Source organism: Triturus cristatus, chromosome 6 (assembly GCF_964204655.1).
Source record: "Triturus cristatus chromosome 6, aTriCri1.1, whole genome shotgun sequence".
Lineage (NCBI taxonomy): Eukaryota > Metazoa > Chordata > Amphibia > Caudata > Salamandridae > Triturus > Triturus cristatus.
In genome coordinates, this window is record NC_140589.1 from 619526001 (window position 1) to 619543836 (window position 17836).

At 44.6% G+C, this 17836-nt stretch overlaps 1 protein-coding gene across 1 annotated transcript in view; it reads left to right on the forward strand.

The window, feature by feature from the left end:
* The window catches only part of CCNC (cyclin C), a 275260-nt gene that overhangs the window by 204032 nt on the left and 53392 nt on the right, over positions 1–17836 (forward strand). The window contains exons 11-12 of the mRNA XM_085611110.1: positions 12439–12557; positions 13009–13058. Coding sequence (XP_085467236.1) covers positions 12439–12557; positions 13009–13015 — 126 coding nt within the window. The 3' untranslated portion in view covers positions 13016–13058. The remainder of the gene's footprint in view (positions 1–12438; positions 12558–13008; positions 13059–17836) is intronic.

The following is a 17836-nucleotide window of genomic DNA, read 5'->3' on the forward strand; positions in this document are numbered from 1 at the left end:
GTGACTTGGTCCACCCGGATCAATCCGGCTTCATCCCGCACCGAAACACAGCGTTAAATCTTCGGCGCCTCCATGGCGTAATCGCCAGGGCGGGCATGCTGCGTGAACCAGCTATTGTGGCGTCTCTCGACGCCACGATGGCCTTTGACACGGTGGAATGGGCGTATTTGTGGGCCGTGCTGACCAAGTTCGGCTTTGGCCACGGTTTTGTGAGCTGGGTGAGGTTGCTGTATGAGGGGCCTCTTGCGAGTGTGGTGGTGAATGGTCGGGCGTCGACTCCGTTTCAGCTTGGGAGGGGTACTCGGCAGGGTTGTCCCTTGTCGCCTTTGTTGTTCGCCCTCGCCCTTGAGCCGCTGGCTGCGTGGATACGTTGGCACCCGGATATACGGGGCCTTAGATGGTCGCCTGAACACGAGGACCGTATTTCGCTCTATGCTGATGATATCCTGCTGTATCTTGCCTCACCCAAGAAATCACTTATAGTGGTCTGTGACGTACTCACATCATTTGGTAGGAACTCGGGTCTCGTTATCAACTGGAGTAAATCGTATTTGTATGTTCTTAGTGGCGAGGTACCACCGATCCCTAGAACATGCTCGATACAGGTCGCTCAGCAGGGCTTCGTGTACTTGGGGATCTTTATCTCCATGGACCCTGCTGTGCGATATGAGAAGAACCTGCTCCCCCCCCCTGGCACGCCTGAGGCGGGATGTTGAAGGCTGGCGGAGGCTGCCGCTCTCCCTCGTTGGGCGTGCGTCCCTGTTCGAAATGATGTCTCTTCCCCGCTTCCTCTACGCACTGCAGAATACTTTGGACTGGGTACCGGCCAAATACTTTCGGGAGGTCGAAGGCCTCCAACGAACGTTGCTGTGGGATGGGCGGCCGCGAATAGCTATTGCAAAGTTGACGCTTCCATGGTACGACGGGGGCATTGCGCTCCCAGACATCCGATGGTACTATTGGGCCACCCAGCTGAGCGCGATTAATCATGGGTTGTATGGCCCTGCCCTCAGCCCTGGGTATGCCATGGACAGGTGGCTGCTGCGTGGTGGTAACTACTACAGGGCGTTGTACTCGCGGTCCCTAGACTCGTCCCTCACGGGGCCCACTGGTGTGGCAGTGCGTGTGTGGAAGATGGCAACTGACTCGCTGGGCTGGAAGGATAGGCTCACCCTCGCTACCCCGCTGTTTTAATCGGAGATGCTGGGAAGGCTTTGGCACACAAAAGGTTTTGATAAATGGGACCTGATCGGCATCTCCAGGGTGGGAGATGTGCTGAATAAGGGGAAGGTAAAGTCCTTTGAAGAGTTGCAGATGGAGTATGAGCTGGGGCCTTCCGAATGTTTCCGATATATTCAGTTGCGTCACGCCCTCCGATCAGTCCTCGTAGAGGGTGAGAAGGTGCCTGAGTCCTCTCCTTTGGAGGACCGGGTCCTTGATGGCCATATGCCCGAAAGCACGATCTCGCTCATCTATAAGAAACTGATCAACGTCCGGGCGGACATGCTTCTGGGGCTGAGGGACCAGTGGACTAGGGATGGCCTCGAGTTGGATGATGAGGATTGGCAGTCTGCTGTTTCCTCTCCTAAGGAGGTTGCGATCCCGTCGCGTCTGAGGCTGGTGCAGCCTAAAATACTGCATCGAGTGTATGTGACGGGGCCAAGGCTGGTTCACATGGGATTCTCGGAGGACGGCCTATGTAGGAGGGGATGTGGTATGGTGGGTACTTTCCTGCATATCATTTGGGAATGTGGTGTCATTACGGAATTCTGGAGGAGAGTCCATGCAGTGATGGGGGAGGTGACGGGCATTGCTATGCAGCCGGAAGCGCGGTGTTGCCTCCTGAATGTCTGGGGGCCCACTGACCACGATGCGGCACAGACCCAATGGGTGACTCTGGGCAACATGGTCGCTAAGAGAGATATCGCGCGACTGTGGGGCTCCGCGGGGCCCCCCACATTGACCGCGTGGAAAGAAAATATGGACTGGAGTATGCTAAGGGAGAAGACGGTATATTGCGCTAGAGGCCGCCCCCGGAAGTGGCACGCCATCTGGGGGCGGTGGAATCGATACAGGGGGGGAATATGTGTTGCCCCGGATCTGGATCCTCCCGAGGAACAGCTTTCCTCCTGACCTTCTTTCCAGCTCAGTATGGTTAATGGACCCTTTTTTGGCCTCTGCTCTCCCCCCTTCTTCCTCTTTACACTGTACTGTAATTGGTAGATGAGTGGGGTCCGGCCTCCCCTGGGGGGCTTTCACCATGGGCTTTCAGTGTTCTTGCCTTGCTGGGGGTTGTTGTGTGTTTTGTGTTTACTTAAAATTGAACCTTTGCACTTCTCCTGTTACGCTACTGGGGACGCATCTCTGTTTCTATATATCGATGCTGCCGAACCTCCGGGTTGTCGGCTGAATAGCTGTGTCCTCACTTTTGAAAATAAAGGTTTTTAAAAAAAATAAATAAATAAATACGATCTAAGAAGTTGCAAAACAATGAAAAAAAAAATAATAAATTGGGTAAGGGAATGTTTCGTTTCATTTTTAACGCACAAAATCATGATGAGGAGGGATAATGATAAATGAACAAGACTAAGATTACCGTTATTCTATTCACAAACACGGTATGAATGTGGAGTGAGTGTGAGGCATGGAGTGTGTTACTAGTGAATATATAGACGTACTGACATGAATTTTGGTCAGTCTTTGAGTGCAATTGCCACCCCACAATTCATCTGTCACGTAATAGCATTATGTGAAGATATGCACGTGAGTGGCACAAGTTTGGAAGAAATTGATTACCACTATGTCATAGACACAATTTGGCACGTGTGGTTCTTTAATTATTTCCAAAGCACGCAATGTGGGACACAATATTGCGGAGACACTATGACATTACTATACAAATGTATGTTGTTTTTGTTTTTGTGTCTTTCTTTGTTGTCTGTCTTTCTCTTTACAGATGGAGTATAATATATGATTGGTAAATAATCAATCACCCAAACAAGGAGCAGCTACTCTGCCCTTGCACCACGTACAGGATAGGGAATTCCCGTCTGTCCTGTCTCCTAGGGAGGCCCAACCTAGCCCTGATGAAAGTCCAGGACCTTTACGGCCAATAATGGACTGAAACATGTTGGCACTAGGGTCTTAGGACCATAAGATTCCTAATAAGACCCAATATTTGTTTTTTAGTTACCCAGACAGACCCAAGAATAAAGGGATACCGGGGATCTGTCTGAGGTATTTTAACTTATTCAGCCCCCCAGGTCAACAACTTCTATCAAGAGCTCCCAACACTGTGGTTGAGCCCCCCCGACTTTTAGGCGTCGGGGTGACCCGATGATGAAGCATGACACCACTAGGGTGTGTGAGGGTAAATAAACAAAAAGGAAGATTTTCCTTGCTCACCTTTTGGTGAAGACGTAAGAATTTACCCTATCTAGATCCTTCACATCTTTCCCCACTGAAGTGCATCTATATCAACCACGGTTGATCTGTTAGAGTAATTTAAGTGATTAAGTGACTATAACATAGGAGGAGTTACTCTGACTTTGTAACCTCTTTACCCTTCCAGGTATTGAAAAAAAGTTTTTTTCTACTTTACCTTTAATGTGAACATATGATATTGTTTGGGAACCATCTCACTATCTGGAATGATTCCTGGTGGCCTGCTGACGCCGGACCGCGTCCTGCCCCAGTAAAAAACAAAAAAGAGAGCTAAACCTCCGTGTTACTTTTGATAAATCGCTCTGATTTTTAGAACAGATCAATCACATTACATCCTCATGTTTTTATCTTCTAAAGATCTTAAGAAAAATTCTCCCTTTTACTCCACTAGAGATGCAAAAAACTGTATCAGTTGCCTGGATTCTATCCAAGATAGATTACTGTAATGCTCTCTATCTAGGAATAGACCAGCGTCTGCAGTCAAAATTCCAGTCTCTGCAGAATGCTACAGCACGATTACTGCTGAAAATTCACAAATTCAGCCCCATATCTAACAGCATCAAGGACCTTCATTTGCTGCCAGTCCAAGAGAGGATTAAATTCAAAGCACTGTGTATGGTCCATAAGGCATTGCATGGCCTCCAGAAATTTTGTCTGGTACGTCTCCCAACATGATTTGTGGTCCACCAGTGCTCGTCTAGTCGTTATTCCCAGGATCAGAAAGACCAAGTGGGGTGGTAGAAGGCTCTCCCACTTGGCTGGCAACCTCTGGAATTCCCTTCCTTTCTCCCCTAGATCTCAAGTCTATGTAATTTCTTCTCCCTGGCTAGTTTAAGCATTGCTTTTAGCGCCAAGACATCTCGGCTTAATGTGCCCTTTAGAAATATTTTACTTACTAACTAAGAACTCTATGCTCAGGAATAAGGAATCTTGTACTCTATCAATCTTAGACCAACATCTAACTAGCTTTGAAGATCGATCCCCGCGTATATTAGCTGTGGAATTTAATGTTCCTTATTAGCCCCTAGATTGCATACACAATGCCACTGACGAAGCCTTGGGTGGTATTCCTTGCTTAAAAGCTGAACCCATTGAAGTTCTGCTGATTGTTGCCAGTCAGCTGGCTGCTTTTGAGTCTTTTGAACTGCTAACATGCCTGCAATGGCCTTTAACCTTTGGACAAAGGATGCGTGCATATAAAACAAGCATTGGCATAGCCAATAGGTCACACCTTTGGGACCTTATAAGTGTTTAGCCATGCAACAGTTGATGTTGTTGCACCAAGGATATTGTGCTGCTTAACTAAATATGTATAAGGTCCCAAAAGTGAGACCTATTGGCTATGCCAATGCTTGTCTCTTAAATTATGGCTGGTGCTCTCTTCTCTGATGTTACGTTGTAGGAATGTAGCATAGCGCAACGACTCACCCCCAATGGGGTTTCTCAGTCTGTCTTTAATTACCATAATTACAAGTCATAAACAGCTCTTTAAAACATTAAAGGCTGCTTCTAAACGGGTTGCCTTCTTGCAAGTCAGAAGTCTCTCTGAAATGTCTATCCTCTGCTGTTAATTCAGAGGCAGTGTGTTACTCATTAAAGAACGTGACTCTTGGGTGACTGGTGAACGCCGGGCTAACTCGGGGAGTATTTTCTGCAAGCTGCCAACCAGAGACCAGCCCAGCGTTTAATGGATTGACAACTATGCTGAATGCTGGAACGCTTCCTAAATTAACATGAATGTGGAATGTTGTCAGGAGCACACACATGGTTGTTTGTGAAACAGAGTACATGAATGCAATGCAGCCTAGGTTGTATTTCTGAAGGATAAACCGATGAACCAATCAGAAGGGAGACCGGCCACTCTAAAACGCACAAAGTCACGGTACGTACAGCTAGAAAATACCCGTTTAGGTTTTTTTTTTTTTTTAAGAAACGCCGTCTGTAGCTTAGTTATCTTTCATTGAAAATGTAAATACAGAAGGTAAACACATCTGAAGTATATAAGTAAACAGGGGACTATGACAAGCTTTTAAAACCAGTAGCCTTTCCATTTTAATTGTTAGTTGCTAGTGCTAACTGCCCGGGGCTGTGCACTCAAGTGGTCGCCAGCCGTGCTGGTTTCCACTGAAGGAATGGTTCTAAGGAGACACTTCTGCGTGTTTAGCTTAAGAGCGACTCGTCGTAAAGTACTTCTCGGCATAGGTCAACTTTGCACACGAAGGGGGGGGGCATGAGGGAGGTAAGGGGCAAAAAAGGGATTCTGCAGCTTACATTACATTGCAACAATGGCAATATCGAAATATGAACTCCTTACAGAAAATGGAAAGTAAGTTGTTTGCTGGAGTCAAAGAGGTATCAGACATTTCTTGTATGTTTTTTTTAACCTCTCCATGCAGTTGGTCTTTCATCGCCACCATAGCCACTGCAGCAAGACATCAAGTTTTAGTGTTTATTTTTTTTTTAAAAGGGGCCTTTCGAACTGCCAAAAGCTCTAAGCATCAAATAGAAAAACTAAGTTTAAACAAGCGCGGCTGCGAAAACGAACGTGCTTTATTTAATTAGTAACATGAGCCAAGACAAGATAACGATAAGGGAGCAATGCAGTTGGCACAATGCGAGTCGCTGCTCACTCCTGAGACCCCAAGGCCATTGGATTGATAGTTTACAGCAAAGGCGGGACATGCACCCGTCTTTGGCCATTTGCGTGCTTTCATTATTGAGAGCCACACGCAAAGGCCAATGGAATGTGTGGGAGGAGTCCGACCCACACAGAGAAGTCTCTTGGAAGTCTGGAGTGATTCCAAGAGGCCCTCTCCTAGAGCAGCGTTTGCCCTAAAAAGGAACCTATAAAAGCAGAATAAACTATATTATTTTGGCTGTAGCACTTTGGCACAATCTAACTGATTTTACAATCATACCAAGTGTAGATCGTGATCATAATGCACTCCAACTAATGGTGTCTTTCAATACAGTGATCTCTCCGATTCCCATAACTCTCCAATTTCAGCTTCACTCATTGGAATTTCATGAATACTTCTTCTGGTGTTTCTTGCAGTTCCATAGAAGTCCAAGCACTACTCCAAAATTATGAGAACCAACATACAAGATTTCCAACTTTTCAAAACATAGCTTTGTAAATGCGGTCCAGTATTTTTAGGATGTCCACTCATACAGAGGGGGCTCCTGAATCAGATATAGGTAGAGAACAGCAGGGGAAATCAGTAATACAATTAAAAAATAAGTTATCTACCTGTACTACTCTATTCGTGCAAATAGTCACTAATAAATAGAACACAAACACAGGCCAAAATAGTGATCATAACACACAGATAGAAATTTTATCAAAAAAACGTTCTTAATTGCTTTGTCAAATTAGATTTTCTAAGATACATATGCAAATAAAATAATCACAGAGCACATCCCACAATGCATTCATTCAACCACATCATACATACCAATTCAGAAACACACATACCCACACGTCAAACCAATGTCCGACATCCAATAATACAGTATTTATATACAGATAAGCAAGTCCCCCAGGGGTTCGAAAGTTGCACAGGAGGTATTGTCCACCTTACTTGAAGAATGGTGTAACTCAATGAGGAATAAGAGCATGAAAAACAACTAATCAGTCAAGCGATAAATGCAATTTGTATCAATGAAGCGATGGACATTTATCGAGAAACGGGAATTTTTCATTCATAAAGCTCCAAGTAGCTAATCCAGCGACGACGCGCGTTTCGGTGATAAAGCATGGGGAGACACTAATGACCCAGGAGACCCACAAAATGCTCCTGACACTCATCTTTATAATATCAAACCATCTCCCACTGAGGATACTGCTGCTTTTAACACCCTCATTGAAAGGGCGGCTGCCAATCACGGAGTGGAACTTCATTCTGACTCTGTGGAGGAGGATTTCTTGGTGGACACGTTCTCCACATCAGAAAGAACGGTTAAGACTCTACCAATGTTAAAAGGGGTTATTAAGCATGCTAAGGACATCTTTAAGGAGACAACCAGGGCACGGGTATTAAACCCGAGAATAGAGAAGAAATACAAACCAGCCCCAGGAGACCCAATGTACATTAAGGGTCAATTGCCGTTGGACTCCATGGTAGTTTCTAATGCTCGCAAGAGAGCTAACTCGCAGACTACAGGTGATGCTCCTCCTCCAGACAAGGAGTCCAAAGTGCTAGAAACATCAGGCAAAAGGATAGCAGCACAAGCAGCAAACATCTGGCGCATTACCAACACTCAGGCACTCCTGGCCCGATACGACAGGTCACACTACGATACCCTAGAAACACTGCTAGAACACCTACCAGATGAATACAAAGATGGAGCGGAGCTCCTCATCAGAGAGGGGCAACTCATTACAAATGCGTCCATCAAATGCGCACTAGATGCGGCTGACACTGCAGCAAGGGCAATCAACACTAGTGTGATGTTGAGGAGGCACGCATGGCTGAGAATATCAGGTTTCAAACTTGAGATTCAAAATAATATCTTGAATTAACCAGTCAACCCAGACTTTTTATTTGGCCCCGAGGTTGACGCTACTCTGGAAAAGATTAAAAAGGACACAAACTTCGAAATCTATAGGGGCTCTACAGTCGCAGCAGTTTCGGAGTGGCTCCTTTCGTCGCCCCGGGAATAGAGGAGCAGCTAGAGGTCAGGGATCCCAGCAGCAGTACAGTAAAGGAGGTACCCAGAGTACCTATAATAAAAACAATAGGGGTGGATATCGTGGATTCAGCACCAAAGGCAGAGGACGTGGACACAACAACACCAGGTCCTCCGCCAATAGCAAACAGTGACGTCTTGTCACTGCCCCCCGCCCACATAACACCGGTCGGGGGGAGACTCCAACAGTTCCTGCCAGTCTGAAGATCCATCACCACAGACAGGTGGGTCAGAGAAATTGTCCAGTATGGTTATTGTCTGGAATTAACATCCAATCCACCCAACATACTACCAAGACACCGTCCTATGTCTGCAGAGCACTTGACATTATCGCAGCAAGAAGTCCTAAGTATGCTGCAGAAAGAAGCTATAGAGCTCGTGCCTGTGGAACAGCGAGGGTCAGGGGTGTACTCTCTGTACTTCGTAATCCCAAAAAAGGACGGGTCTCTCCGACCTATACTGGACCTCAGACCTCTCAACCAATACATTCTGTCAGAGCATTTTCATATGCTCACCCTCCAGCAGGTTCTGCCGTTACTCAGTCAGGGAGACTTCCTAGCAACACTAGATTTGAAGGATGCGTATTTCCACATAACCATACACCCATCACACAAAAAATATCTCCGGTTCACTCTTCAGGATCAGCATTATCAGTTCAAAGTACTCCCGTTCGGGGTAACAACGGCGCCCAGAGTCTTTACCAAGTGCCTCGCGACAGTGGCTGCACACTTAAGGAGACAGCACATTCACGTCTTCCCTTACCTGGACGACTGGCTTGTTCAGGCAAAGTCAGCCCAGCAGTGTGCCAGCCACATATCCCACACCATTCACCTTCTTCACAGTCTGGGTTTCTCACTAAATTATCCAAAGTCACATCTTCAACCCGCCCATGTGCGGCAGTACCTGGGCGCGACCATAGACACTCTGGCTGCCAAAGCTCAGCCAAATTTAGCGAGAATCAACAGCATGCAACTGCTGATAAAGTTCAGACCTCAACACTCTCTTCCAGCGCGAGTGTTCATGCAGTTGATAGGCATGATGGCCTCCTGCACCTTCATAGTCCCGCACGCGAGACTACATATGCGCCCGCTTCAGGAGTGCTTAGCACGTCAATGGAATCAGACTCCAGGACAGTTGAAAGACCTAGTGTTGGTGAGCGGTCGGGCATACAACTCTCTGCATTGGTGGAATCCACAAAACCTTTGCAAGGGCCGACCGTTCCAAGAGCCTGTTCCACAAATAATACTGACGGCGGACGCGTCTCTCCAGGGATGGGGAGCTCATGTACTCAATTACATAGTGCAGGGACTATGGACGACACAGCAACAGAAGATGCACATCAACCTTCTGGAACTGATGGCAATCTTCCTGGCAATGAAGGCATTCAAACTACACCTGTGCAACAAAGTCGTGTTGATCCGGACGGACAACATGACTGCCATGTACTACATACAGAAGCAGGGAGGAACACACTCTCCACAGTTGTCTCATCTGGCTCAGAACATGTGGAGGTGGGCCATTCAGAGGAACATGTTCCTCATGGCAGAACACCTCCCGGGCAAGGACAACCAAATGGCGGATCTGCTCGGCAGACACAGCCACCAAATGCACGAGTGGGAGCTACATCCATCAGTACTCCAACCGTACTTCCAGCAGTGGCGTCATCCGGAGATAGACCTATTCGCCACAAGGGAAAACGCAAAATGCCAAAGCTTTGCCGCCAGGTCCCCGCATCCACAGTCGCAGGGCAATGCGATATGGATGAACTGGTCAGGCAGATTTGCGTACGCTTTTCCCCCAGCGCCATTAATACCGCTAGTGGCACGCAAACTAAGGCAACACTCAATGACACTCATCCTGGTTGCTCCAATGTGGGCACGCCAGCCATGGTACACCACGTTGCTGGAACTTTCCTTGGTGCCGCATCAAAGACTGCGGCTAACACCCAAACTTTTAACACAGAACCATGGCGAAATTCAGCACCCAGATCCGCAACAGCTGAACCTGGCGATCTGGCTCCTGAAGTCTTAGAGTTTGGCTACCTGAACCTACCTCCAGAATGTATGAATATCATCAAGGAGGCCAGGAGACCCACGACCAGAGCTTGCTATGCGGCTAAATGGAAAAGATTTGTCATTTACTGTAAAAACAATGACATTAATCCGCTGGATGCATCCATTCAGAACATCATCTGTTACCTGTTACACTTATACCGATGCAATCTGGCATACAGCTCCATCCGTATACATCTAACCGCAATAGCGGCCTATCTTCAGAACAGGCAGCACCTCTTTATTCAGAGTGCCTTCCATCAAAGCCTTCTTGGAGGGACTCAAAAGAGTGATTCCTCCAACACACCCACCGGCACCGGTGTGGAACCTGAATGTGGTCCTCACCAGATTGATGGGTCCACCTTTTGAACCTCTACATTCATGTGAGATTCAATTCCTCACCTGGAAAGTAGCTTTCTTAGTGGCAATCACTTCGTTGAGAAGAGTTGGTGAACTCCAGGCACTAACCATTCAAGAGCCATTCATACAGGTTCACGCGAACAGGGTTGTACTGCGTACCAACCCCACATTCATGCATAAAGTGATATCGCAGTTCCATATGAATCAGACTATTGAACTGCCTGTTTTCTTTCCAAATCCAGAAAATGTCGCAGAGAGAATGCTCCATACACTAGATGTAAAGAGGGTCCTCATGTACTATATAGACAGGACAAAGGATTTTAGGAAAACAAAACAACTGTTCGTTGCCTTTTCTCCACAACACAAGGGCAGCGCCATTTCCAAAGCAGGGATAGCCAGATGGATCGTTAAATGTATTCAAATTTGCAATGAAAAAGCTAAACGCACATTAACGATTCCTCCCAGAGCCCACTCAACACGAAAGTTAGGTGCGTCCATGGCTTTCCTAGGGAACATTACTTTAGAGGAAATATGTAGAGCAGCCACATGGTCCACTATACATACATTTACTAAACACTACTGTGTAGATGTGCATTCAAAACAGCAGGCAGCTGTAGGACAGGCTGTTCTCAAGACCCTTTTTCAGACTGCTGCAGCTGGCACGGGCAGCCGCCGCTAATGGAGGGACTGCTATATAATCTATGCACAGATATGAATTCAGCAGCCCACATGCCTCGAACTGAATATGCTACTTACCAGTATGCATCTGTTCTTGGCATGTAGGGCTGCTGACATTCATATCGCCCACCCTCCTCCCCGGCGCCTGTAGCGGCCGCAGCACTCAGAATTACTGTATAGCATGGTCATCACTTACTGTATCTACTCCATCACTGCCACAATGGCGAAAAACAATCTAAGGATGGCGAGGATGCCCATGCGCACTGTAGTCCAGGGGAGGAGCCACCTATCTCGTGCTACTACGAAGACTCTTCCAGGACAACAATGTGCAATCATCCGGACCCAACACTAGGTGGCGGTCTATGCACAGATATGAATGTCAGCAGCCCTACTTGCCAAGAACAGATGCATACTGGTAAGTAGCATATTCGTTTTCACTGCTAGTGCTAAATCAACTTTCTTTTAGATATTCTTTTTGAAAAGACTTCATATTTTTAAAATGTGACTGATAAACCAACTGCTTTCGATTTAGAAGTAAACACAAAAATTATACAAGGGCCAATACTGAAGCTAAAAAAAGTATATGCAGTAAATATTCAATTCAGCATGCACAAAGGGGTTCAAACCAACCGTATGTAGACACCACCCTATGAAAAGTCCTGACTTGATTTGGCTGCTTAACTATTCTTTTAGCACTTAGCTGATTAAAACAAAATATGTGCTCTAATTTGCTTTTATTCATCAAAAGCTGTTGTGATTTTATTTGGTTCTTCTGTATTTAATGTGCCCGAAATGTTTAATTGAAATGAATGGCCGAATGTCAAAACTTTGCGAAACGGTATTGACTCCCAGGCCTAAGTTTTGGAGTTTGCAGTAGTCTGGGGTACGAAAATGCATATTGATCCAAAGAAGTGTTTATTTTAATTTTATTGCTTTCCAAATGCTGACTGAGGTAAAGGACAATCCTGTCTGCTCGCTAAGAATAGCATGACTGTAGTATGAAAGTCTGAAAGGAAATGACCCTTAATTTCAAGAACCATCATAACAAATACAGAAGCATGTGTTGATACCTGACAGTACTTTCAACTCATTGATGAAGATCAGGCTGTTTGGCAAGATCTAGGAAATGAAGGTACATAGTTTGTATTGAATGCTTATCACATGCTGTATTAACTGTTCAGTAATGATAATATCCTAAACAATTATCTACTTTCAGATTTTAGAAATTATAAGGGTTATTCTAAAACTGTATGAACAGTGGAAGAATTTTGATGAGCGAAAAGAAATGGCTGCTATTCTCAGTAAGATGCCTAAACCAAAACCACCTCCAAACAGGTACTGTGTACACTTTCAGGGGGCTCTTTTATGTTTGGAAACAATTGCTTATATTTTCTATTTATGGTAAGGGTCTTTAATTCATGTAATTAAATTTATATGTTCTCTGTTGTAATGTATTTACCTACTAATCTTGCCACTCCAATCATTACTTCATGAGTTGTTTGCTCACTTGGCAGACTAACTTCTAGGCTATCTAAAAAATGTCTCTTAAATTAGTTAGTGCCCTTGCCATCACAAGGCCCTTGATCTCTTTGGTGTTCTTATTTTGCCCCACCTGCAGTGATTGCCTGTGATTTTCTTATTTACACTGACGGGAGTATTTTCTGTGGTGGTGGTTGTATCCTATTTCTAAATTATTTTCATATTATCTGTCGGTCGCATAAGATGTCAGCCTTGTGTATAATTTTAGGATTTAAAGTCACGTACTTCTCTGTTCTTGTCGTTGCAGCTGCTGATGTTCCTGGCTGGCGTTCTTCTGCCTATCCCTCCTCCAATGGGGTAAACATTTTTACTTTCTGTCACAATTGGTCCTAACCACTCCTAGGACTTGGTGATTTGTGGTTGGGAGAATTTCTCTTGAAATAGTTTGCTGTCACCAGCCAGCCAGCCATGTTCCATATTTATTTGACTCTTTTTCTGTCTGGAGGTTGTGAGCTTCTTGTAGTTCGGTCCATTTCCAGTCTTTCCGGGCTCCAGTCTGGGATATTTTCTGGATTACTTTAACATTCAAATATTTATGTAGATGACTGTATCTACTGCAATGATCTCTTCTGTAAAGTTTCTCTTTAATTCAAAGTATTTTATACTATTAAGGCCTTTCCTAAGTATACAATGTTTATTTAAGCTATACAAACTATTAAAGTACTGCTGCAATTTCCACTCAGCACATGGAAAACTAACCGATGTAATTAATCGTTACTATAAAACCAAATTAAATCTTTCTACTTACTAGACTTAAAACCGATTATGCATCTTAAGTCAATGAGTGCTTTGCTTTTATTGGAAGTAGATCCCTACTATTCTAGGTTAATCACAAAAGTACTAAAAAAGAAATTGCCTTAACTGTGAGACTTTAACATGTATTTGTTTTTCTTAAGGTGCAATAATTTGTTACAGAGCACCTAACTGCACGATAACACAAACATCTTCTTACAAGACTTCAAAATAAAGTCCACAGGTTTCTATAACCACTCTAAGGTGTTTCGGGTCCATTTTAGGTCGAGCCTAGGCAGCGCATCTATTGTCTTCGAGACATGCTGTAGTCAGTAAAAGGACTCTGATCCCGGCTGCTGCTTACTACAGGTTGACTTCAGTGTTGCCCTTCTTTGCTGCCTCCTAATATGTTTGCGCAGCCTATACATTACTTCCGTTCCTAACTGAGGAGCACCGGCCAAGCACAGATGAATTCTACTTGATTGGTGCCCATCCACTGCGATGCAGGTACTATTTCTTCTACGCCCCCTCTCATTCCCCCTGCCCTCCTTGCCAAGGCGTGTATGTTTTGCTTTCACGCTATGTCAATTTATGTTCCGAGTAGGATGAAAGGTCAAGTAACATTCTTCTATCTGCTTGTTTTATTTTTTAAATAGAATCAAATGTTGGCTATTAAGGACCGGGTTAGGATTGGTAATTGCTTTAAAGTGGAGAAGCGCTGCTGGAATGGCCGCTCTTCTGTGGATGTGCAGTTGCTTCGCCGCCTTTCAGGGTTGTTTATTTGTGTTTTGACACACTATCGCTCGTGCAGCCCTAGTGCACACAAGAGAGGGACATGTGTGGTGTTTTCTTCCCCCAGAAGTCTATCCTAGGTAACACGTCCCCAGCCTAGCTCCGAAGAGCAGCAGAAAGCTCTCTGGAGCTGACCCTGGCAGCTGCTGTGCACGAGCAACCGAGAACAAGGTGCCCCTCCCACGCCCTCAGGAGCCCTCAGTGAAACAGGCCTCAGTGTATATATATTTTTGTGCCAATTTAGTTTCATATTGGCGCTTTTCAATACGAGGCAGAGATGAGCCATGAAACAGCTATGCATAACTGCCAGGTGCAATTTTGAAGCCTAGTGGAGCCGACTGTCATTCATCCTTGCGAGGTCCACAAAAAGAGCGACTTTGAGTTGTGTAATAACAGGCTTTGTTATTTTATAAGTTTGTTATTGTCTTTTTCATGCAGATATAGTATTTTCACCACCTCTCGCTAGAATATGACAGACTGAGCATGATAGGGCAGGTGGAGTTCACACATTCCTGTGTTGCGCCACTTTCCCCGTAGCTCCTTGGGCAGAATCAGTTCACATTTACTTGCAGGTCTGTCACTTTTCAATGCAGGCAACTTGCATTTCAAATATTTTCGGAGTCAAACACTTGATGAGTCAGGACTGCATGTTTCATGTGTTTGCCATTCTTCAGAGAAGAGTATATCTTCGGCTAGGGGGCTGAGGGTGGCTTACATGGTGCTCATATTTTACAACTGCCTCACCAGCTTGGCACACTAATTGACTTCCCTTCTGAACGCAAGGTCCCCTTAATAACACTCCACAGGTGTGTTTTACACTCTCACAAAAGCCCTCCCAATGTATGACACTGTGCACTTAAAAAAAAAAATGTGCTTCTGTGCGTGATTACCTCCAAAACTATGCAAATGTTTAAGACCACAACCCCCTCACCCCCAATCAGTGCTCACTATACCTCTCCCGCTTCGTCCTGGCTCTTTGCAGCTGCACATCCATGGCAGTACTTTCCAGCCGTGCAGTAGGGCCTGCCTCACCAGGACACTGAGAACTGACTCAAATTAACGCACCATTTTATATTTTAAATAGGACCCGCAGAGCCTACTTCCTTCCTTGCACTAGGGGCCATCACACACTGACTACTCCACGGCATACAGCCACATGTGTTGTACTTGGCTCCCTTTTTAACTACCAAGTGTCCTCCTTAATGCCTATCCTATAATACCCACCAACACAACCAAGAGAGCGGAGGAGGATAAGCCGTCATATGTCTTTGAGAAAGTCAATATAATCACCAAAATATGTATGGAAGCATAAAGGAAATCGAAGAAGAATGCAATAAATATAGTTTCCTACTATTCCTGGAACAGTTCAAGAATCAAAAATTCGGATATCACAGGACTTCTATCACCAGTCTAGGGAAAGTCATCCTTTATGGAATAGGAAACCTCTCACACATAAGTGTCATGCTTCGTCATCGTCTGTATCCTCTCCCCACCCTGTTAAGATAATACCACCAGAGCTGGCTCGACTTTCTCAAAGACTGTTAAGGAAGGAGGGAGTTCTTAGATAAAACTACTGGACAAAAGAAGGGGGATCCAGATTAACTAAAAATACCTCAGTGTTCCAAGGTTATCACCTTTATTCAAGAGGATAGCGGGTATATCACGGACGAGTATGTTGAGGTCAATGGCTCAAACCAGTCTAACAACTGCCACCATGTTTCTGCCCGTTCCTGGTAGCCTAAATGGTCTGCGGCATTATTCAGAGCTAATGAGTCCCTAAAACTAGTTGTAGTGGCTCTACTAGTCTCTTAACACGTACCACCAGGTGTGAGCTACCTTGTAACCCAGGTGAGTCCTACCTGGAGCTGGACAAGGTATTCTTCCATAGACTTTAGGGGATACCGGCATCTGGTCTCGTAGGGGGTGGAGTCCTTTTTAGTCACACATTCGTCAAAAGATAATCCACTCCGGGTTACCTAAAAAAACACCACTCCTGTGTGGTATTTCCATAGGTAACCCAGTAGGTAGAAGAGCTGCTATAAAATGTTTACCATTGTAATGGATCTTTTGATATGCGTATGGCTCACTTACAAATGCCCTTATCAACTATCACTTGAATCTTAAAGTTTGCATATTCCTAGACTGTCATCTGATGACATAGATTCAGTGAAGGCATGAAAATAGGATTTTATTGGTAATGTATTTAGAGGAGGTACTCATGTAGGCTTTATCTTCTTTGGCAAAAAGAATGGGATCCTCAAAATGTGTTTATCAGTCAATACCTTTTTAAACTTTGCCAGAAGTATGGTGCTGTGTTCCATGACCACAAAGCCTGAAGGTGCCCTGCATCCATCTAGATTGACAACGGGGTTATTACAATGCTAACTAAATAATTGATTGAAGTTTGAGAATACAATATATTCTATCAATGTCTATACAAAAAAATGGTTGTATTCATCAGCAGTGAGAGCTATTGTTAACCATTGAGGTTAAGTCTGACGGCCACTGGGCTCCTTCCTGTAGGCCTCCGCTATTGCACTAGTTTCCAGATTTAAGGTTTAAAATGTGTATGTTAATGTAGTACCTCTAATTGATACTACAGTTTGGAAAAATGGCACTAATAGCCTGCTTTGAAGTTGACAAGTGGAGCCTGATGTGATCTTGTTTGGGCATTTGCGATCATGTTATCAAACATTCTAGATGAATGTTTGCAAAGCCAGACCATGTATTTTTAGTTCCTATGACAACATTTGAAAAAACAGATTTTGTCGTTAGCAGTTTAAGAATTTTACCCACAGAACAGGATCCATGTTCGCATTAAGGAAGAATCTGATGTCAGAAGTCATTATATACTGTCATTTTTCTAAGTTGGTTTATTGAAGTTTTTTCTTCTTGCGTCCTATTTCACTCGATTTAGACCTTAAACATGTAATTGAACGATGGCTTCGTAAGGAACAATCCACTTTTGGGTGTTCGATCACTAAATGAATTTCATCACAGTAGCTTGATAGTTTTCCCCGTCAGTGGTAAATCAGCTCAACCATGATATTGTAAATAATTGCGGAGGAAGGTTTACTACAAAGCTGTGCTGGCAAAACTCAATCAAACCCCAATTATACAAATGCAGTTAAATAACACCAGTATTTGTAAAGCGCACAGCTACCTCCGTAGAGCTGTCCCGGCGCTGGGGGCCGTCGGGAAGATTAAAGGAGCTATTGCCCAGAGTCGCATGCTGCTGGGCTAACCTGGCGCTGGTGATGGAACAGTGAACCCCGTGGTCCGGAGTCAGGCACCCTGCCGCTGCGCCACACCTCTTCCAACAGATATGTTTCCAGATCTGTAGCTTCTTAAACCAAATTACATGAAAGTTTAGAAGAGCATTTATTTATTTCTTTGTTAAAAGGCCGATTCTAAATAGTATGTTTTATCTATTGCCAAATTAGTGTCAATGCTTGAAACTCATCATATTCTATAGCCTTCTTTTATTACTTTGTTTCTCAAATGCAAAGCTAAATCGTAAGAAGACCTGACAATTTTGAATTATTCAGTCT